At 38.3% G+C, this 24,207-nt stretch overlaps 1 protein-coding gene across 3 annotated transcripts in view; it reads right to left on the reverse strand.

Moving 5' to 3' along the window:
• Nucleotides 1-24,207, reverse strand: part of KIF24 (kinesin family member 24) — a 72,486-nt gene that overhangs the window by 31,168 nt on the left and 17,111 nt on the right. For 2 of the 3 annotated variants that reach the window (XM_027550029.1, XM_027550027.1), the window contains exons 2-6: nucleotides 17,032-17,679; nucleotides 15,334-15,441; nucleotides 13,311-13,500; nucleotides 5,049-5,146; nucleotides 1,998-2,213 (exon numbers count right to left, since the gene is read on the reverse strand). In XM_027550029.1, coding sequence (XP_027405830.1) covers nucleotides 1,998-2,213; nucleotides 5,049-5,146; nucleotides 13,311-13,500; nucleotides 15,334-15,441; nucleotides 17,032-17,654 — 1,235 coding nt within the window. In that variant the 5' untranslated portion in view covers nucleotides 17,655-17,679. The remainder of the gene's footprint in view (nucleotides 1-1,997; nucleotides 2,214-5,048; nucleotides 5,147-13,310; nucleotides 13,501-15,333; nucleotides 15,442-17,031; nucleotides 17,680-24,207) is intronic. The other variant, XM_027550028.1, reaches the window with a different exon arrangement.

Here is a 24,207-nt window from a genome sequence, read left to right on the forward strand (position 1 = left end):
TTTTTTTGGTTGAAACAGTCCATAGAATGGTGGCCTGCCTAAGCCCACTTCTGTGACCTCTCCAGTTATACTACACCCCACTCCAGTACTCTTGCCTGGAAAATCCCATGGATGGAGGAGCCTGGAGGGCTGCAGTCCATGGAGTTGCTGAGGGTCGGACATGACTGAGCGACTTCACTCTCACTTTTCACTTTCACACATTGGAGAAGGAAATGGCAACCCACTCCAGTGTTCTTGCCTGGAGAATCCCAGGGATGGGGGAGCCTGGTGGGCTGCCGTCTATGGGGTCGCATAGAGTCGGACACGACTGAAGTGACTTAGCAGAAGCAGCAGTGCCCTTCTGTGATGGGGGCCTACCTATCACGCTCTCCATGAACTGGAGCGGCTCCTCACCCCTACTTCCCATTCCAGTGTTGGCCTGGAGCACATGAAACTTGCACCTTTTAGACAACTCTATGGGGCTTGGATACCTTTGCAGCAGGATAGTGTCTTTCATTTGATTTGGTTTTCGCAGACTTCCACCACACTCAGCCTCAGCTCTCTCCTCTCCACCTGGTGTGGCTGCTCCCAACAGGTCTCAGGTCTGGTTAATTCTATCATGACAACCTTCTATCCCTCCACTTCCCCTAGCCCCTCTCTCCTCCCTGTTCTCCCAGTTAGTTGATACCTTCACAACTTTGTTGCATCCTACTCAGTTAAAATCATGTTTCAACCTAAGCAAAACTTTATGCCAGAATAATATAAGAGGGATTTAAAATCTGTTACTGAAAGAATACATTTCTAAAGTACTGTATTATGTTGTAAAGGGAATAGTTCAAGCCTTATAAGAGTTAAAGTCTAATATGAAGAAAATATTTTATTGATATCAGAAAACTATCATTAAGTTTACCCTAAGATTACTGAGAGAAAAAACAAGAGGAAGTGGGAAATATATTATATTATACATTATATTTAATATAGAATATATTATATAGGAAGTGGGAAATATATTATATTATTCATAGTTCTTCCAGTATAATAATAGATCAAAAGAATAGGAAAGGATTTAAATATATGTTGGTTTCCTGACTTTCTGAAATTACGACCTTTTCAAAGACCACAATAAAAGAGACATAGTCTTTTGATGAACATTAGGATATTGATCACTTAAAAAATACTACTGGAAGGCTAATTTACATTTTCCTGTAGCTGAATTAACAGTTTTAAAAAATATGCCTCTGATTCAGGAAACTCTCATTCATAAAAGGGCACTGGTATACCAAAGCCTCTTATTAAATCCCACAATTCAGTGGGTTGTTATTGTTTTTCAGTCACTAAGTCGTGTCAGATTCTTTGTGACTCCATGGACTGTAGCACTCCAGGCTCCTCTGTCCTCCATTATCTCCCAGATCAGATCATATCAGATCAGTCGCTCAGTCGTGTCCGACTCTTTGCGACCCCATGAATCGCAGCACACCAGGCCTCCTTATCCATCACCAACTCCCGGAGTTCACTGAGACTCATGTCCATCGAGTCAGCGATGCCATCCAGCCATCTCATCCTCTGTCGTCCCCTTCTCCTGCCCCCAATCCCTCCCATTCTTTGCAGCCAAAGATGGAGAAGCTCTATACAGTCAACAAAAACAAGACCAGGAGCTGACTGTGGCTCAGACCATGAACTCATTGCCAAATTCAGACTTAAATTGAAGAAAGTAGGGAAAACCACTAGACCATTCAGGTATGACCTAAATCAAATCCCTTATGATTATACAGTGGAAGTGAGAAATAGATTATCTCCCAAAGTTTGCTCAAATTCATGTCCATTGAGTCGATGATGCTATCTAACCACCTCATCCTCTGCCACCCCCTTCTCTTTTTGCCTTCAATCTTTCCCAGCATCAGGGTCTTTTCCAATGAGTTGGCTCTTTGCATCAGGTGACCAAAGTATTGAAGCTTCAGTGGGACTCTGGCTTAAAAGAATAAAGAACAGATTTACAGTTTCCCACTCATACCCAGTACCTTTTTCTTCTATTTAGAAGGTCGTAAAGCTGTCCACAGTAGATTTCATAGAAGCTGATCCACACAAAAAGATGCCTTCTTGGCTGGGACACTTCCAGTTGTCTGAAGATGTCTCTGGCAGCCAGAGCGTACAGTCCTGGGTTCTGATGAGTTCCTATCATGGTATAGGTCTTTCCAGCACCTGTCTGTCCATATGAGAAGCAAGTGGCATTGCCTCTGGGGGAAGAATCATCTGTATTTACTTTTAAATTTTAAGAGAACTGCTAACACAGATTTTTAAATGACAAAAGTCAGGTGGAAAAAGAATCCTCCATAAAATTCAACTATAAAATATACAGTCCTTTAAGAAGAGGGCTTTACATTATAAAAATATAGGAGGAGGAAAAGAATTCTCAAAGCAGTATATAAGTTTTTTTTATAGAAATTTTTCATGGAACTGGTACGACCATAAGACAACTCTAGAAGATATGGAAAAAAAGACCTGATGTTAGGTGCTTTAGAGGATCTTTGAGGAAAAAAAAAAATGTGTTAATCCTTAAAGATAAGTTCAGTGAAAGAAGTAATAGAAAACTAAATAAATAATAGAAGATCATACAATATGGTGGTGATCACTTATAAGAATATTAAGGAAGTTTAAACAGAGGCAAAATCAATAGAAGCAAAATATTTGAAGGAGGACTCATGAAAGACCTCTTTTGGCCTTAGTTTTCACTTTCATCAATAAATTACTAGGCTACTTGATTTTCAAGACCCCTTATAGCCCTGATGTCCTATGATTCTAAGTGGAAGCCACTGTTCCTGCATGTGGATATGTGTGTGTACATGAGCTGGATGGGTGTGAAAAACTGTAAAATAAGAGGTGGACAGAAAAGCTGGGAGATCAACCTGCCAGCCACAGTGTATTTTAGGAGATGAGGCCAAGATTACCTGAGTACTATGGGATCCTATGTACTATGCAGTCCTAGTACTACGTAGTACTAAACAGAGAGGGAACACAATGTTATGCAGTAAGTAGCTAGATTCTTATACAGGCATCCTATGGATTGATGATAAAAGTAGCAAGAAAAATATTCTATTAATATGTATGGACACAGGAGAAGGAGAGGCTGGAAGTGGACAAAGAGATGAATACACAGAAAGGATATGAAGCCAGACAGAAACCAAAGAAACAGTGATTTGACAAGAGCAAAGCAATCATGGAAGTGTGAGAATCAAGACATGGGAGCAAATTAAATGGAAGCTGTTTAGAAGCAGAGACTGGTTGGTTACTCCTTGTCTTTTAAATCATGGCTCCCAACAGTGTGGGCACTTGAATACACTGGCAGAGTCACAGTTGGGAAAAGTATTACAGGAGAAAAATGTAAACACACTGAAGTAGATCTAACAGAATAAGAATAATAAAGAACAACATCTACCTTATCTTCTGAACATTTTTGTGATGAACTTTAAATTAAAAAAAAAAAATGAAGAAAGCTCTTACTACACTTTACAGAAGTTAACCTAATAATTTCACCTAACTTGCAACTCTCTTATTTTTTATTGATAATGTCTTAACATTTAAATGTTAACTTATTTTAGAAACCTGCTTTCTCAAAATGCACTCCTCAAATTTGGTGCATAAGAAACTGAACCAGAAAGAAAGTTCACTTTAACCTGTTCATAAAAATACAAACTTCCATACAACCACAATAAAAAGACAACAAAAAACAGGCAAATGAAGATATCTGAGTGGCCAAATTAGCACATGAAACGGTACTCAGTGTTAGATTCTGGGGAATGCAAATTTATAAACAAAAACAACAACAACAACACAATGAGATACAGTTCCATACCCATTAAACTGGCTAGAATAAAAAAGATTGACCATATCAAATATGGTGAGGGTACAGAACTTCAATTCTCATACATTGCTGTTGGGAATATAAAATAGAGCAAGGAAAACTGTTTGACACTTTCTAATAGACCTATCCAATGACCTGGTAATTCCATTTATAGATTTTTATTCAAGATAAATTAAGAGATGCCCATAAAAAGACTTGGATAAAAATGTTCATACAGTTTTATTCATAATACTCCAAAATTGGAAAGAACCCAAATGTCCATCAAAAGAAGAATGGATTAAAAAAAAAACTGGAATATTTATAGAAGGAAATATTACTCAGCAATAGAACTAGTTGCATGTAACTAGTTCAGAAAACATTATGCTAAGCAAAAGAAGCCAGGCATAAGATATATATTATAACGATCCTATTTCTATGACATTTTAGAATAGACAAAACTAATCTACTGTGACAGAAAGCAAGTCAGTGGTTGTATAAGACCTGGAGGTGAAGGTAGGAGAACTTTCTGGGGTGATGGAAATGTTCTGTATCTTATTCTGGATATTGGTTACTTGGATACATCAAAACTCATCAAATCTAAGTACTTCTTAAGATCTGTGCATCTTGATATATGTAAATTATACTTCAATTTAAAAAAATAAAAGTAAAAATATCCTGAAATCAACTACCCAACATTTTCTACCCATACCTGACTACTATATATTTTAAATAGATAACAGAGCCCCACCAAGTACCTACTCTGTCCCATTTAATGTTTACTAAGTGTGAATAATTATTTTTAAATTAAAAAATACATCTATGAAAAGTGACAGTCACTTATCTATCCTACTTGGAAAAAAATTAATGAAACTATAGCTAGAATACATAATTCCTACTAGCAAAAGTTCAAACTAATTACAACCACATACATCTTTTTATTCTAAGGACTTTGATAAAATAATATTGTTGGCAGCTTATATTTTTCCACTAAGCACAGAGAATCAATATCATCAATGTAAATGAAAATTTTGAATATTTCTAAACGTTTTGTGAATCCTATAAGGAGAGACATGGAATTTTCCAGAAGAGTCTAATTTAAATTCATTAGGTCAAAACACAATTTCCTATTTAATTCAAAATAATAGAAAAGCATAAGTATTATTTACAAAGAAATATGATTTATGGAAAATAGAAAATAAAAGGCAAGAGGAGCAAATAATTTCTATCATACCCATTGAAAATATGCTGAATGAGTGGGTGAGTAGTCTTCATGTAAATATCTTGATTAGTGCATGCCTCGTCAAAGATTTCATCAAAATAAAAAACATGCTGAAAAAGAAATTTGATTTTTAGAGAAAGAGATACGTTCTGGATTTTCTTCATCACTATTCTAGTTGACACAGGATAAAGGTGCAAATACATTTTTAACTAATAGTAACTGTCCATGACAAAGTTAGAGATAATAAGCAATTATCAACTTTCAAATGACAAGGCCTAGTTTTACTTGAAATCTCAGTAGACATGTTCTTATACTGTAAAACCTAAGCCACATGATTTTTGTTCTCTCTTAAGGGAAGTAAATTAATGAGTGTTAACAGTGAGCCAATCCTCCTTAAGTCTAGGAGAGGAACTGAATTCTATGGAGATTATTCTCATAGCCCAGCCTGAGCATGCGGGAAACATGAGCAAAGAGGCAAAGCAGGAAAGCACAAAGAATGTTTAGAAGACAGGGAGGATTTACTGTGTTTAAAATACAGGATACTGGCAGGTAGAAAAGTGAAAATAGCAGGTGAGAATAAGGAGTTAGGACTATATTGTAGGGGTCTTGGGACACCAGCATTAAGGGAGAGGAGGGAATGCTTTTTAATTTAGTGAAAGTGGGAAGGCAAAAAACTTTGCAAAAGAGAGGGATGAGCTGAGCCATTTTATTGGAAGACTAATCTGCCTTATATTGTGCATGGATTGGAAACATGAACACTAGTGGTTAGGTTAAAGAAAGAAAAGGAAATTCGCTCAGTCATGTCCGACTCTTTGCGAACCCATTGGCTGTAGCCTACCAGGCTCCTCCATCCATGGAATTTTAGATTAGGTTAAGAAAGAGTCTAAATTAGACAATGACAATGGAAATAAAAAGAAATGAGCGCATGAGAAATTTGGCAGCTGACTGGATGTGACAGCTGGGGAGAGAAAGGAATCCAAGCTTATTCCCAAATGAAAAACCATGGTAATCTGAAAGAGAGGTAGGAGACCCCATTAAGTTGTGTCTGGAAAGTGTTAGTTCAGCAACCATAATTATTTGCATAATTTAGAATCTTACCATGTTGGCAGCCCAACTATATCTGGGTAAAAAATCCTAATGATTTCAAGTCTGACTGTAGTATCATAATGGCAGTCCACACATGATGAATGAGAGATGAAGTCATATTTTATACTACCTTTTGGGCCTACTCTAAATATTCAGTTAAGACAAAATTTATTTTATTTTTTTGCAATAAACAAAACTTTTATTCAAACAACTGCAGTACAGGGCACAATTCAGATTTTTTTAAAAAATGGAAAGGAAACAGGAAAAATATTTTCAGCACTTTACATCTTCATACAAGTGTTACGGTTTTGTGTCTACATTCATCCATTGAGCACTGAATCCCCTAGATTTGAGATCTTTCATCAAAATTGGAACACTAACATAGAAGGTTCCTTTTACAAAGGTCCATGTTCTAGCTTTGGTTTTTCCCTAATTAAAAAACAAGGTCTGTCTGCGTCTTGAGCTGCTTCTCTGGTGGAAATGGGTTTAAGCCAGTTTACTATGGGTCACTGTACCCCAAGTATGATTCTGTTTCATATACATTACTTTAGAATGGAAATTTGTTAGGTCATTTGAGAAGAAATTGGAGCCACAAAGTCAAATATATCAATAGAAAAAATTCTCAGAGGAATCCCTTGGCAGCCCAGTGGTTAGGACTCCAGCTTCAACTGCATGGGTAGGGAACTAAGGTCCTGCAAGCTGCACAGTGTGGCCAAAAAAAAGAAGAGAAAAAAGTCTCCGAAAGTTAGGAGGTGAGAAAAACATGAACCTGTGCAGCAGGACAAAGAGATCTGTGAACTTTTAGTGTTCTGAAAAATGTGACTGATTTTAAGAACAGTAAAATGTAACTTTGAAGCTGGGTCATAGGTAGATGGCGGTTCATTATACTTTTGATGAGGCTTGAAAATGGCAATAATAAAGAGCAAAATACATTTCTAAAATCTGATTTTAATGGATATGATTTATACCTAACTCATAAACAGGTCTTTAAGCAAGGAGACAAATCCATTCTTTGCTCAGAAATCACTGTATGTTTTTATAGTTAAGTATGATATCTAAATTAAGTATGATATCTTACTGCCAAATTCAGACTTAAATTGAAGAAAGTGGAGAAAACCACTAGACCATTCAGGTATAACCTAAATCAAATCCCTTATGATTATACAGTGGAAGTGAGAAATAGACTTAAGGGACTAGATCTGATAGAGTGCCTGATGAACTATGGATGGAGGTTTGTGACATTGTATAGGAGACAGGAATCAAGACCATCCCCATGGAAAAGAAATGCAAAAAAGCAAAATGGCTGTCTGAGGAGGCCTTACAAATAGCTGTGAAAAGAAGAGAAGTGAAAAGCAAAGGAGAAAAGGAAAGATATAAGCATCTGAATGCAGAATTCCAAAGAATAGCAAGGAGAGATAAGAAAGCCTTCCTCAGCGATCAATGCAAAGAAATAGAGGAAAACAACAGAATGGGAAAGACTAGAGATCTCTTCCCTGGTGGCTCAGAGGTTAAAGCATCTGCCTCCAATGCGGGAGACCGGGATTCAATCCCTGGGTTGGGAAGATCCCCTGGAGAAGGAAATGGCAACCCACTCCAGTACTCTTGCCTGGAGAATCCCATGGATGGAGAAGCCTGGTGGGCTACAGTCCACGGAGTTGCAAAGAGTTGGACACGACTGAGCGACTTCACTTCACTTCAGAGATCTCTTCAAGAAAATTAGAGATACCAAGGGAATATTTCATGGAAAGATGGGCTTGATAAAGGACAGAAATGGTATGGACCTAACAGAAGCAGATGATATTAAGAAGAGGTGGCAAGAATACACAAAAGAACTGTACAAAAAAGATCTTCACGACCCAGATAATCACGATGGTGTGATCACTCACCTAGAGCCAGACATCCTGGAATGTGAAGTCAAGTGGGCCTTAGAAAGCATCACTAAGAACAAAGCTAGTAGAGGTGATGGAATTCCAGTTGAGCTATTTCAAATTCTGAAAGATGATGCTGTGAAAGTGCTGCACTCAATATGCCAGCAAATTTGGAAAACTCAGCAGTGGCCACAGGACTGGAAAAGGTCAGTTTTCATTCCAATCCCAAAGAAAGGCAATGCCAAAGAATGCTCAAACTACCACACAATTGCACTCATCTCATACGCTAGTAAAGTAATGCTCAAAATTCTCCAAGCCAGGCTTCAGCAATACATGAATTGTGAACTTCCAGATGTTCAAGCTGGTTTTAGAAAAGGCAGAGGAACCAGAGATCATATTGCCAACATCTGCTGGATCATGGAAAAAGCAAGAGAGTTCCAGAAAAGCATCTATTTCTGCTTTATTGACTATGCCAAAGCCTTTGACTGTGTGGATCACAAAAATTGTGGAAAATTCTGAAAGAAATGGGAATACCAGACCACCTGACCTGCCTCTTGAGAAACCTATATGCAGGTCAGGAAGCAACAGTTAGAACTGGACATGGAACAACAGACTGGTCAAGGCTGTATATTGTCACCCTGCTTATTTAACTTATATGCAGAGCACATCATGAGAAACACTGGGCTGGAAGCACAAGCTGGAATCAAGATTGCCGGGAGAAATATCAATAACCTCAGGTATGCAGATGACACCATCTTTATGGCAGAAAGTGAAGAGGAACTTAAAAGCCTCTTGATGAAAGTGAAAGAGGAGAGTGAAAAAGTTGGCTTAAAGCTCAACATTCAGAAAACAAAGATCATGGCATCTGGTCCCATCACTTCTTGGGAAATAGATGGGGAAACAGTGTCAGACTTTATTTTTTGGGGCTCCAAAATCACTGCAGATGGTGATTGCAGGCATGAAATTAAAAGATGCTTACTCCTTGGAAGGAAAGTTATGACCAACCTAGACAGCATATTGAAAAGCAGAGATATTACTTTGCCAACAAAGGTCCATCTAGTCAAGGCTATGGTTTTTCCAGTGGTCATGTATGGATGTGAGAGTTGGATTGTGAAGAAAGCTGAGCACCAAAGAATTGATGCTTTTGTACTGTGGTGTTGGAGAAGGCTCTTGACAGCCCCTTGGACTGCAAGGAGATCCAACCAGTCCATTCTAAAGGAGATCAGTCCTGGGTGTTCATTGGAAGGACTGACGTTGAAGCTGAAACTCCAGTACTTTGGCCACCTCATGTGAAGAGTTGACTCACTGGAAAAGACTCTGATGCTGGGAGGGATTGCGGGCAGGAGGAGAAGGGGACGACAGAGGATGAGATAGCTGGATGGTATCACCGACTCGATGGACATGAGTTTGAGTGAACTCCGGGAGTTGGTGATGGACAGGGAGGCCTGGCGTGCTGTGGTTCATGGGGTTGCAGAGTCAGACATGACTGAGCGACTGAACTGAACTGATTATATCTAAAGCATTTTTGGCATTTCTCAGGAAAATTTTTAAAAATGAAGAGAAATAAATGTGGGAATAAACTGGTTTTGGTTTTCCTTTATTTCACTGAGTATATGGCTATTCTCCTCTTTCTATAAGTGCTCTTTTGAAAGCACTTATTCATTAAAGGAATTACTTATCTTTCCATCTAATAGAACTAAAAATTGATTTTTCATGGTAAATTGATGGGGAAAAAATGGAAACAGTTGCAGATTTTATTTTCCTGGGTTCCAAAATCACCGTGGACAGCAACTGCAGCCATGGAAGTAAAAGATGCTTCCTCCTTAGAAATGCTATGACAAACCTAGATAGAGTATTAAAAAGCAGAGACAACACTTTGCCGACAAAGGTCCATAATAGTCAAAGCTATGGTTTTTCCAGTAGTCACATACCAATGGGGGAACTGGACCATAAGGAAGGCTGAGTGCCGAAGAATTGATGCTTTTGAACTGTGGTGCTGGTGAAGCATGTTGAGAGTCCCTTGGACTGCAAGGAGAACAAAGCAGTCAACCCTAAAGGAAATCAACTTTGACTACTCGTTGGAAGGACTGATACTGAAGCTGAAGCTCCAATACTTTGGCCACCTGATGAGAAGAGCCGACTCACTGCCAAAGATTCTGATGCTGGGAAAGACTGAGGGCAGAAGGAGAAGAGAGCAACAGAGGATGAGATGGTTGGATGGCATCATTGATTCCAGTTGGTGATGCCATCAAACTCAGTGAGCTTGAGTAAACTCCGGGAGATAGTGAAGAACAGGGAAGACTGGTGTTGCTGCAGTCCATGGGGTTGCGAAGAGTCAGACACAACTTAGCAACTGAACAACCACAATTTTTCCTTCCAATAGAACTAAAGTATTGATTTTTCCAATACTTCTTTAAGAATCTCTCATGAAAGATGTGTGAGCATGCAAGATTACTATTATAATTCATAAAGTCCTCTGCATCACATACACTTTCATTTGACCATATTTTATTAATGAAGTTTGGTTAACATTCACTTCATGGAGTTACCTGGTGGCTTAATGGTTAGAATTCTGGCTTTCACTGCTGTGGCCTGGATTCAATCCCAGGTCAGGGAACTGAGAGCCTGCAAGCTGCTCTGGGTGCAGCCAAAAAAATAAAAAATCACTTTAGCCTTGATATGATAAGAGTTGCATAGCTTATTTTTTAAAGAAAATTTTTTTCAGATTATAAATGTATTTCTAAAATATCTCTGGAAAGATACACTTAGAATATCGGTTGTCCTCAAGGACAAAATGAGATTAGAGACACTCTTCATAACATGATCTATATCCTATTCAAAAGTTCTGATTTTATTGATATAAGAGTAATAATCATGATCACAGAAAAAAATTTAAACATGGATTACAACAGATAAGAAAATCAAATTATCTGTAAATCTTACTACCCTGAGATGGCCACTACTGACTTTGATATATTTCAGTACCATCTTTTTTTAATCTATATATATTTTCCTTTATTTAAGAAATTGGGGATGAAAGAAACAGGTCTGTTTCCTTGTTTTTTTCACTCATTATGTTGCTATCATAAAATTGAATGGTTAAGTATGACAGCACAATGTATGTATATGATCACACATATTAAGTAACAAAAGATCTGAACAGATAAGATATTTAATTAAAGGACAAATAAACCTAGTGTTTGAATACCTGAATAAGATTAAAAATAAAACCCAAAGAATCTAGGATCAATATTTACTTGCTATGTTTGCTATGAACCTCCCTTTTCTTCTTTCTACTTAAGAAAGGTGGAGAGGGGAGGAAAAAAGGCCTCTCAACACAGATTATAAGCATTGACAAGTAATGAGTTTGACCTATGACAGCAAAGGTCTAAAGTTCAAACAGCAGAGAAAGAGCTATGGAAACTATGGATATTCAATAAGTATTGACCAATGGTAATGACAAAGAAGTAAGGTTATTGTGTTTTGGGATAATGGAAAAATACAAAAGATAAAATGATGCCTCCTTGAGGGAATTACTGTGACAGAAGCATCATTAAGGCAATCTTGGGTAGATGGTGACTGGAGAGGGCTATTACTATGGCTATAAGTAGCCATGGAACTAGATAGCATTACACCTAATTGGTCATTTGGACCATCTTCAATATAAATACCTCCCACCTAGAGCTAATAGATTGTGCACTGACCAGCAATCAATAAGGCTGTTAAAGTGATTGAGTTGGTTAGACAGTGGCCTAGTAATTTAGTGCCCATAGAAAGACTCTGTGCATTGCTTTGACTGTTACTGAGAAACCCAATTTTGGTAAGCAAAGAAAACAAAGAACAATGCAAGTGTTAAAGAGGGGAGAGTATTAACAACCTGACTTCAGTGTTAAAGGATTTATTTCAGTAGAGTAAAATCTCAGCTGACCAAGGTGAATTGTCTGCACACCAGATTACTCACCACCTTTTTTTTTTCTTCTTCCTACTAATCACTGGGTTTTGTACTTTTTTTTCCTTACGCCACTTGGCTTGCAGGATCTCAGTTTCCTGACTAGGGAATGAGCCCAGGCCATAGCAGTGAAAATGCCAAATCCTAACCATGAGACCACCAGGGAACTCTTAGTCACTGAGTTTTGAAGTAAGAGACAGAGAGAATAGAATGGACATAATATGAACATTCAGGGAGGCAGATTCAGAGTAAAAGAAACTCTGAATTCCCAGATCTTAATAGATTATTCATAATTGCTTCATGATTTTAAGAGTGCCTAAATTATAATATCTTCCATCAATGGGGTTTGCTTCTTTCATAACAGACTGAAGGAATTATTGAAAGGGTACCTAAGAGCTGGGAATAAATTCATTTTGATATCAAATTCTTTGTTCTTAGACTTAATCATCCTGGCAGGGAGTGAACATTTCTCTTTTTTTTTTTTTTTTTTGAACATTTCTTAATGTGTTTGAGCTACCAGTGTTTTACTTAAACCCACATACATGTTCAATGTGAAATCACATTCCTGGATTATCTTTACTCACTGCAATCTACCTTATACAAAGTGGCCTGTTCAGGAACCCAATTTCTACCAACTTAACTCTATGCCTAAACATAATTAAGAATCAAAATAAGCAGCTGGCTGGCAACCTGGGGCCATGTTGCTCTCCATCTTTAAACTCCAGACTTGCACTCAGCAGAGTAAGTTCACACTGAGAGACAGGAGAGAAATGAGACTATGTGACCATCTCACAGTTGGTCTGGGGCAACTCAGTGACTGTCCTTCCTACCAGCAGTTCATTATCTAAACTCTTTTTATTCTCCCATTTGCTCTTTTATGACTAAATATGTATAATTAAATTCACATAAAGCATGGTAAGTGAATGTATGAAAGTGAAAGTGAAGTCGCTCAGTCATGTCCGACTCTTTGGGACCCCATGGACTGTAGCCTATCAGGCTCCTCCATCCATGGGATTTTGCAGGCGAGAGTGCTGGAGTAGATTGCCATTTCCTTCTCCAAGGGATAGAACCCGGGTCTCCTGCATCGCAGGCAGACCCTTTACCGTCTAAGCCACCAGGGAAGCCCAAGTGGATGTACAATGTATAATGCAACTCTATTGCACGAGAGAGAAGGAATTATGCTTGCGTTATTTCCTACTGCACTACATTTTTTAAAAATGAAGGCTAAGTGTTATCAGTGATTAATGCAGTGTCACATAGAATGAATGCCAACACTCAAACCTAAAAACTGAATATAAGAATTTGTACTGCTACTCAAACAAAAAACTTGACACTTGATAATGTTAGTTTCATCGAAGGAAAGTATCATACCTGTAGAATATACTGTGTGAGGTCAACTGCTTCTTTCTTCTCATGAACAAGTAGAGTTTCTTTATCTTTCACAGTAATAATGTTGATTTCTCCACGACGTACCTCCCTCATGCCCAGAGGGCGTTTTCGAACACAAACTCTGATTTTCTCCATCTCAGTCCAAGGATTCTCTTTCTCTGAAGTGTTCTGTCTGATATATGTTTATAAGTGGGCTTTAATTTTTAGTTAACAAAATAAAGCTATCTAAGAGGTCAAAGTATCAGTATATTTTGTTATAAATTAGGTATAATACAAACACACACACACATACACATAATATCTGTTATATACTAAAGTGCTGACACTAAGAAAGTTCTTTCATTAGCTCTAAATCCTCCTGATTTACTTCTATCTCCATCTCTACTCAATCCCACTCAAATGCAGATTTCTTGCTTCCTTTCAATTCTTACTATTGTACATTTACTGTTTTCTTGACCATTTAATCTAATTTTTTTTAATCCTACCTGGGTTTATGAAATACCTTGAATTTGGTGGTAGGTTTCAATGTATTTTCACCATGTTTCTTCCAGGTATATTCTGACCCTCCCTTTGTCCTTCTTGCTTCCTTTTTTTTTTGCCTACCTTGATATGTATTTATTTGTTAGAACACAATCCTACTCCAGGACAATTTTATGACTGGTGCTGCTGCTGCTGCTACTAAGCTGCTTCAGTTGTGTCTGACTCTGTGCGACCCCACAGACGGCAGCCCACCAGGCTCCCCCGTCCCTGGGATTCTCCAGGCAAGAACACTGGAGTGGGTTGCCATTTCCTTCTCCAATGCAGGAAAGTGAAAAGTGAAAGTGAAGTCGCTCAGTCGTGTCCGACCCTCAGCGACCCCATGGACTGCAGCCTACCAGCCTCCTCTGTCCATGGGATTTTCCAGGCAAGAGTACTGGAGTGGGGTGCCATTCCCTTCTCCTATGACTGGTGCTGTCCACCACTAATTCATCCTTCTATTCAGACACATTTCTTCTCTGGCTGTCTTCAGTGAACTCATCTACCTTAACATCCAGAAGAGAGGCAATATTACTTGGGTTAAGAGTACAAAATTCATCAGGTTTACTAGCTGAGCCTAATAGTAGCATATATGATACATCGAAGTACTGACCACTTTACCTATGCAGAAATGCCTCTTAAGCAAGGTAACATGAAAAGAGAATCCTTGAAAGTAGATGTTTTACCAAGACCAATGCCTTTGGCACACATACTTAAAATGTCTTAGAGAGACAAATCATTTCCTTCCTTTACACTTTAGAATTTGATTAATAACCCCTAAACAGCCTTTTAGAATAGATTTTACACAGGATATTTCACTATATAATTGTTTCATATCAACTTCAATTTTCTGAGACCTCCAACTGGCTGGAAAATTATTTTTCGCCAGGATCTAAATTAGTAACAAGTAAGAAATAAAATTTCTAATATATTGCATAAAAAACTACTCAAGGCTTTTGAAGCATGTTATTATTTTTTTAACCAATGTATAGTAGACATCTAAAAAAAGAACCATTTTGACTTGAAATGTGGCAAAATCCTGATGATCATTAAAAGTGAATGACAGGCATGTGGGGTTCATTGTTGTATTTTGCATGTGTTTTATTTTTTATAAGAAAAAAAACAAACTTTCTCTGGGTTTTTTTGGACCATGCTGTGGGGTTTGCAGGATCTTATTTCCCCAACCAGGACTGAACCCAGGCCCAGCAGTGAAAGTACAGAGTCTTAAACACTGGGCCACCAGGAATTTCTCAGAATAAAACACATTTTTAATGCATCCTAAAAGGTTCTAGCTTTTTTCTTTTTTTAAGGCTCTAGTTTTAATGTGCAATATTCCCTAGAAGAAATAAACTGTATCTGTCTGACATGCAAAGTTAATACAGCTAGAGTTAGGTCTGCTCATGATCTTAAATAAGTCAGGGCAACCAGTCCTCTAAATGCCTCAGACTTTTATTAGAATTCAGAGTCCAATAAGTTATTTTGAACTTACCTAATTTGAGGTATCCAAAGAGAATGCTCTTCAGATAGGGATGACTCACTAACAGGAAGCTTCAAGTTGGTGAGGGAGTTTCTCAGGGTTCTGAAACTCTGGCTCCTACTTAGAATTTAGGGGAGAAGACAATATTGAAAATTATTGGGACAATGAACTTTCTTAACCTCCATTTCTCTAACATAATAAGGAATGGGAAGAGTAAGATGATACAAAAGGTGAGAAAGCTCAATTGAACACCTTCCGTCCTGGGTCTGCCATGTATAAACCTCTGTGAGAGCACTTAGCTCACTCTTTGGTTGTCTGACTTCCCCTCAGCCTGCCCACTAAGAGTCTCAGTCTCCAGATATTCTAATGATCTTTATATCTAGAATCAAGACAGGCAGAGGGGGTATTCTATATATGCGAAATAAATAAAGCAGAAATATTTAAACTAAAATATCCATTCTATCTAAATAAATAATGGAAAGTCGTATCTTCATTCTGTTTATAAATAATTCCAATTTAGATTTGTATATGTTGTTCAATAAAAGACTAACATTCAAAAAAGTATTTGTTCTTTCACCGCTGAGCTAACCAACAGGACAGCAACAATCATGGCATTGATGGTCATAGAACAATCTAGTCCTTTCACAACTTCAAAGAAGAAAAAAATACTATATGCTCTGTGCTTTGCTAAACCAAGCCAAAAAAATTTTATTTTCAGAAACACTATAGAATTCATTTGTGTATTTCAAATTACTAAAGGCATTTTTACCTTTAAAATTGGGTCCTCTATTCTTTTAGAATAAAAGAACTGGTTGGTTATGAAATTCTCTGAAACCTTAGCCAATATAAGACCATATGGAAATACTTTTAAGGTATGAATAATAGCCCTTATTTTTTTTTTAAGTGGATTAAGAACGTATTTTGTTTCTCCATAACTCACCAACAGTAATTTTTAAAATAACAAAACAGGTAATACACATTAGTTTTAAAAGAATGTATTTTCTATTATACCAAGGTTAGTATTAGGGATTACTTGATATTTCAACTCTTAGGGACCTTTTTCAAATTCTAACTCAAAGCACTAAGTGAAAAATAACTTATTGTCACTCTGGCTCCCAAACTCTAAATGCTATCAAAAGTATCTTATTCTTTGCAATGACCAAACTCATCTGTTCTTCCAGGGCTGGAATTGTAAAAAGCACTCAAAATCAAGACCATATTTCAAATTTTGCAGGTAAATCAACTGCTCCAAAGACCTATTTAATTCAACTAGCTGAATTAAACAGTGTTTTTTAAAAACTAAGCTTCATGACCCCTGGTTGAAGTTAATTTGATAGTCTTAGAAAAAAAATCCTGTGGATTTTGTAAATTTTTTTTCTACTGCAGAAGCAAGTTAACTATTTTACCTTCATGGATGCACTAGATATATCATGTCATGCTATAATAAAAACAGGTCTGCAGCAGGCCCTGGTAAGTAGCAGCTGCTTGATGCACATGAACAATATCATCTTTCTCCCATCTGGAAAGTCCAAATTCTTCATCAATTTCCCCCAGTCAAGGTATCTGCATTATCACCACAGAAGTTGTTCACTATTATTTTCTGTAAATATGGAGTAGTTGGTCTCCTCTGGTCATGGAGAACCCTGCCCTTGCCTAAGGCTCCCTTCCCTCCAGAAAAAAAAAAAAAAGATAAAGATAAAAAGTTATTACCTGATATAGGAATGAGGGATTCCGTAGTTATACCCTGAAACATGAGAGACTCTTTGAATAACTGAACTATCACAATCCCCTTGTACTGGAGAAAAGTGATTTGATGAAAAGGGTGAAATCTTAGCTGCTTTTTGTATGTTGGAATCAGCGGCTGCGGCATTCAGAATTCCTGTTTGTATATGGTACTGGGAATCATCTGGTAGCATGTGCTCCAGTACTTTTATGTAGTTAGACTTCTGTTCACTTGCAGAAAAATCTGATAAATCACACAGTTCAAACTGATTGTTGCTGGTAGTTCTGTCTTTGTTGTCAGCAGGAGAATCAAAATGCAGTTGCCTTCGAGGGCCACATCTGGATTTCTGAGGCTTGACACACAGATTGCTTGTCTGAAGACGAGAGTCTGGGCTACTGACTGCTTTATCTTCTTCCTGCATAATCTTAATGATTTTGATAAGTTGGAAGAGACGTTTGCGGTCGTTCATGTCATGGACTCCCAATTTGGAGTAGTCCTTCATTGTAACATTGGCTAATTCATCTATTTTCTGAAGGCCAAGGGCAGTAAAATGAGGATAATACTGTGCTAGTTCAGCTTCACAAAGACATTCATACAACCAGGATGTCATTTTTGTGAACGGGTTTCTATAAACTCTGAAGAGAAAAAAAAATTCATTCACTTGAAATATAGTATATATAATACAATTATTCCTTTAAAAAAAAGAGAACCACAAAAGAAATATGCAGCAAAATCCATTCCAGCATTCCAGGTTTTTAATAAATATATTTTTCTTTTAAAATGATTACATAGCATAATGTATAAACATGCTTATAATGCATTTGTAGTAATTTGTCCTTTGTTTAATAAAAAGAGACTTTCAATTATGTATACACATAGGTACATGAACGCATAACACAAATCACTTACTTATTCTAGGGAGTTCCTTCCAACCTTGCAATGTCTACTTAACATATACCACAAACTACTGAAACCTTGTCCCCAACTGCTGATTGTTACAGGACTAATTTTAGATGTTCAAGTTAATATCAAGGCATGTCGCACAACTGTTTCCCATGATTAACGAACAAAGGCTAAGAACTGTTTCAAAATGGAAAGCAGAATTAGTGACTCACAGAGGATCATGAATATAATTCAGAGAAAATCACATTTGTATATTCTGAGTACTGGTAGAAGTTAGTTGAATAGAGAGGTAAAAACATTATTAATTTAGAATCTACTAATTCAGGATTTTCAGATCATTTTAAAACGCAGGTGTTCGTAGATGTCTACCTATATACAGAACATGAATAAGAGAATTTACCTAGGAAATTAATACCATGGTCAAAAATTTTAATGGCTATACACTAAAATGTTTAAAAAATTTAACATAAGATATTTAATTAAATACTAACAAACGATGTGGTAATAACACGTAATCCTAGTCTATTATTAAAGTCAGGACCCTGGGGAGTTCTTCGTATCACTGTTAATCAAGTTCAAGTTCATAAGAATATTGAAAGTAAACTACATTATCTTTAAAAAAATTTTTTAAATACTTCAGTTTTCAAAATTCTGTTAGTTCTTGGTAAAGCTTTTCTGTTTTTCATTTTAATTTATATTTTATCTTCCTTCTAGGAGAAACAGAAAAAGAGGTGAGGGCCAGGTAAAAATGGTAATTAAAAGACCCTGAGTAACAAACTTTGGAGGAAATGGTCAAAGGGGCTAAAAAGCACATTTTAAACTCATCCCACCCTTTTCCATTTGTGGTAGATGAAAAAAGAAAAATTCTTTGCAGGGCTCTCCACCAAGAGATGAAATTTACTTCTGTTGCATTAAGGCTGGCCTTGTGACATTTTGGCCAACAGAAAGTGGTGGAAATGACACTATGTGACTTATGCAGCTACTGCTGCTGCTAAGTCGATTCAGTCGTGTCCGACTCTGTGCGACCCCAGAGACGGCAGCCCACCAGGCTCCCCCGTCCCTGGGATTCTCCAGGCAAGAACACTAGAGTGGGTTGCCATTTCCTTCTCCAAGGCATGAAAGTGAAAAATGAAAGTGAAGTCGCTCAGTCGTGTCCGACTCTTCGAGACCCCGTGGACTTCAGCCTACCAGGCTCCTCTGTCCCTGGGATTTTCCAGGCAAGAGTACTGGAGTGGGTTGCCATTGCCTTCTCCAGATGTGACTTATAGGCCTAGTCAAGAGCCCTTGTACTGCTGTCAGTCACTAACTCCTGTCTGACTCTGCGACCCTGTGGACTGAGCACTCCAGGCTTCCCAGTTCTACACTATCTCCTGGAGTTTGCTCAAACTCATGTACATTGAGTCGGTGACCATCCAACCATCTCATCCTCTGCCACCTTCTTCTCCTGCCTTCAATCATTCCCAGTATCAGGATATTTTCCAATGAGTCAGCTCTTTGCATCAGGTGGCTTAAATATTGGAGCTTCAGCATTAGTTCTTCCAATGAATATTCAGAACTGATTTCCTTTAGGATTGACTGGCTTGATGTCCTTGCAGTCCAAGGGACTCTCAAGAGTCCTCTCCAACACCACAGTTTAAAAGCATCAATTCTTTGAGATAGTGATGGACAGGGAAGCCTGGCGTGCTGCAGTCCATGGGGTCGCAGAGAGATGGACATGTCTGAGCGACTGAACTGAACTGACAGCCTTCTTTACGGTCCAACTCACACATCCGTCCATGATTACTGTATAAATCATAGCTTTGACAATACGGACCTTTGTTGGCAAAGTGATGTCTCTGCTTTTTAATCCACTGTCTAGGTTTTTTCATAGCTTTTCTTCTAAGGAGCAAGCATTTTTAAATTTCATGGCTGTAGTCACCATCCACAGTGATTCTGGAGCTCAAGAAAATAAAGTTTGTCACTGTTTGCATTGTTTCCTTATCTGTTTGCCATAAAGTTATGGGACTAGATGCCATTATCTTAGTTTTTTGAATATTGAGTTTCAAAGCCAGCTTTTTCACTCTCCTGTTTCACCTTCATCAAGAGGTTCTTTAGTTCCTCTTTGCTTTCTACCATAAGGGTGGTTTCATCTGCATATCTGAGGTTACTGATATTTCTCCCAGCAATCTTGATTCCAGCTTCTGAGTCATCCAGCCCAACATTTCACATGATGTACTCTCCATAGAAGTTAAATAAGCTGGGTGACAATTTACAGTCTTAACATACTTCTTTCCCAATTTGGACCAATCTGTTGTTCCATGTCTGGTACTAACCATTCCTTCTTGGCCTTCATACAGGTTTATCAGGAGGCAGGTAAAGTTATCTGGTACTCCTATCTCTTTAAGAATTTTCCATAGTTTGTTGTAATCCACATAAAGTCTATAGTATAGTCAGTGAAGCAGATGTTTTTCTGGAATTCCTTTGCTTCCTCCATGATCCAACGAATGTTGGCAATTTAATCTCTGGTTCCTCTGCCTTTTTTAAAATCAGCTTGTAGATTTGTAAGTTTTTGGTTCACATACTGCTGAAACCTAGCTTGAAGCATTTTGAGCATAATCTTGCTAGCATGTGAAATGAGCACAATTGTACAGTAGCTTGAATATTCTTTGGCATTGTCTTTCTTTAAGAATAGAATGAAAACTGACCTTTTCCAGTCCTGTGGCCGCTGCTAAGTGTCCAAATTTGCTAACATATTGAGTGCAGCACTTAAACAGCATCATCGTTTAGGATTTGAAATAGCTCAGCTGGAATTTTATCATCTCCTCTAGTTTTGTTCGTAGTGATGCTTCCAAAGGCCCACTTGACTTCACATTCCAGGATGTCTGGCTCTAGAGTGATTGCACCATCATGGTTATCCAAGTTGTTAAGATTATTTTTGTATAGTTCTTCTGTGTATTCTTGCCACCTCTTCTTAACCTCTTCTGCTTCTGTTAGGTCCTTAACATTTCTGTCCTTTACTGTGCTCATCCTTGCATGAAATGTTCCCTTGATATCTCCAGTTTTCTCAAAGAGATGTCTAGTCTTTCCCATTCTATTGTTTTCCTCTATTTCTCTGCATTGTTCATTGAAGAAGGCCTTCTTATCTCTCCTTGCTATTCTCTGAAACTCTGTATTCAGTTGGGTAAATCTTTCCCTTTCTCCTTTGCCTTTTCTTTCTATTCTTTCCTCAGCTATTTGTAAAGCCTCCCCAGACAACTTGCATTTCTTTTTCTTGGGGATGTTTTTGGTCACTGGCTCCTGTACAATGTTACGAATCTCTGTCCATAGTTCAGGCACTCTGTCTACCAGATCTAATCCCTTAAATCTATCTGTCACCTCTACTGTATAATGATAAGGGATTTGATTTAGGTCATACCTTAATGGCCTAGTGGTTTTCCCTCAGATCAGATAGATCAGTCGCTCAGTCATGTCCAACTCTTTGCAACCTCATGAATCGCAGCACGCCAGGCCTCCCTGTCCATCACCAACTCCCGGAGTTCACTCAGACTCACGTCCATCGAGTTGGTGATGCCATCCAGCCATCTCATCCTCTGTCATCCCCTTCTCCTCCTGCCCCCAATCCCTCCCAGCATCAGAGTCTTTTCCAATGAGTCAACTCTTCGCATGAAGTGGCCAAAGTACTGGAGTTTCAGCTTTAGCATCATTCCTTCCAAAGAAATCCCAGGGCTGATCTCCTTCAGAATGGACTGGTTGCATCTCCTTGCAGTCCAAGGGACTCTCAAGAGTCTTCTCCAACACCACAGTTCAAAAGCATCAATTCTTCGGCGCTCAGCCTTCTTCACAGTCCAACTCTCACATCCATACATGACCACTGGAAAAACCATAGCCTTGACTAGATGGACCTTTGTTGGCAAAGTAATGTCTGTTTTTGAATATGCTATCTAGGTTGGTCATAACTTTCCTTCCAAGGAGTAAGCGTCTTTTAATTTCATGGCTGCGGTCACCATCTGCAGTGATTTGGGAGCCCCCCAAAAATAAAGTCTGACACCGTTTCCACTGTTTCCCCATCTATTTCCCATGAAGTGATGGGACCGGATGCCATGATATTTGTTTTATGAATGTTGAGCTTTAAGCCAACTTTTTCACTCTCCACTTTCACTTTCATCAAGAGGCTTTTGAGTTCCTCTTCACTTTCTGCCATAAGGGTGGTGTCATCTGCATATCTGAGGTTATTGATATTTCTCCTGGTAATCTTGATTCCCGCTTGTGTTTCTTCCAGTCCAGCGTTTCTCATGATGTACTCTGCATAGAAGTTAAATAAACAGGGTGACAATATACAGCCTTGACGAACTCCTTTTCCTATTTGGAACCAGTCTGTTGTTCCATGTCCAGTTCTAACTGTTGCTTCCTGACCTGCATACAAACTTCTCAAGAGGCAGATCAGGTGGTCTGGTATTCCCATCTCTTTCAGAATTTTCCAAAGTTGATTGTTATCCACACAGTCAAAGGCTTTGGCATAGTCAATAAAGCAGAAATAGATGCTTTTCTGGAACTCTCTTGCTTTTTCCATGATCCAGCAGATGTTGGCAATTTGGTCTCTGGTCCCTCTGCCGTTTCTAAAACCAGCTTGAACATCTGGAAGTTCACGGTTCATATATTGCTGAAGCCTGGCTTGGAAAATTTTGAGCATTACTTTACTAGCATGTGAGATGAGTGCAATTGTGCAGTAGTTTGAACATTCTTTGGCATTGCCTTTCTTTGGGATTGGAATGAAAACTGACCTTTTCCAGTCCTGTGGCCACTGCTGAGTTTTCCAAATTTGCTGGCATATTGAGTGCAGCACTTTCACAGCATCATCTTTCAGGATTTGGAATAGCTCAACTGGAATTCCATCACTTCCACTAGCTTTGTTCGTAGTGATGTTTTCTAAGGCCCATTTGACTTCACATTCCAGGATGTCTGGCTCTAGGTGAGTGATCACACCATCGTGATTATCTGGGTCGTGAAGATCTTTTTTGTACAGTTCTTCTGTGTATTCTTCCCATCTCTTCTTAATATCCTCTGCTTCTGTTAGGTCCATACCATTTCTGTCCTTTATCGAGCCCATCTTTGCATGAAATGTTCCTTTGGTATCTCTGATTTTCTTGAAGAGATCCCTAGTCTTTCCCATTCTGTTGTTTTCCTCTATTTCTTTGCATTGATCGCTGAAGAAGGCTTTCTTATCTCTTCTTGCTATTCTTTGGAATTCTGCATTCAGATGTTTGTATCTTTCCTTTTCTCCTTTGCTTTTCGCTTCTCTTCTTTTCACACTTTCTTCAATTTAAGCCTGAATTTTTCAATAAGGAGTTCATGATCTGAGCCACAGTCAGCTCCCGGTCTTGTTCCTGCTGACTGTATAGCACTTCTCCATCTTTGACTACAAAGAACATAATCAATCTGATTTTGGTACTGACCATCTGGTGATGTCCATGTGTAGGCTGTCTCTTGTGTTGTTGGAAAAGGGTATTTGGTATGGCAAGCATGTTCTCTTGACAAGACTGTTAGCCTTTGCCCTGCTTCATTTTGTACTTCAAGGCCAAACTTGCTTGTTATTCCAGGTTATCTCTTGATTTCCTACTTTTGCATTCCAATCCCCTATGATTACACAGACATCTTTTTTTTAGTGTTATTTCTAGAGGGTTTTATAGGTCTTCATGGAACCATTCAACATCAGCTTCCTCAACATCAGTAGTTGAGGCGTAGACTTGAATTACTGTAATACTGAATGTTTTACCTTGGAAACGAAATGAGATTCTGTTGTTTTTGAAATTGTACCCAAGTACTGGATTTCAGATTCTTTTGTTGACTATGAGGGCTACTCCATTTCTTATAAGGGATTCTTGCCCACAGAAGTAAATATAATGGTCATCTGAATTAAATTTGCCCATTCTCATCCATTGTAGTTCAGTGATTCCTAAAGATGTTGACGTTCAACACTGCCGTCTCCTTCTTGACCATGTCCAATTTACCTTGATTCATGGACCTAACATTCCAGGTTCCTATGCAATATTGTTCTTTATAACATTAGACTTTACTTTCACCACGAGACACGTCCATAACTGAGCGTTGTTTCCTCTTGGCCCAGCTGCTTCATTCTATCTGGAGCTATTAGTAATTGACCTCCATTCTTCCCCAGTAGCATACTGGACACCTTCTGACCTGAGGGGTCTTCCAGTGTCATGTCTTTTTGCCTTTATATACTGTTCATGTTCTCTCGGCAAGAATGCTGGACTGGGTTGCCA

Source organism: Bos indicus x Bos taurus, chromosome 8 (genome assembly GCF_003369695.1).
Source record: "Bos indicus x Bos taurus breed Angus x Brahman F1 hybrid chromosome 8, Bos_hybrid_MaternalHap_v2.0, whole genome shotgun sequence".
In the NCBI taxonomy this organism is placed as follows: Eukaryota; Metazoa; Chordata; class Mammalia; order Artiodactyla; family Bovidae; genus Bos; species Bos indicus x Bos taurus.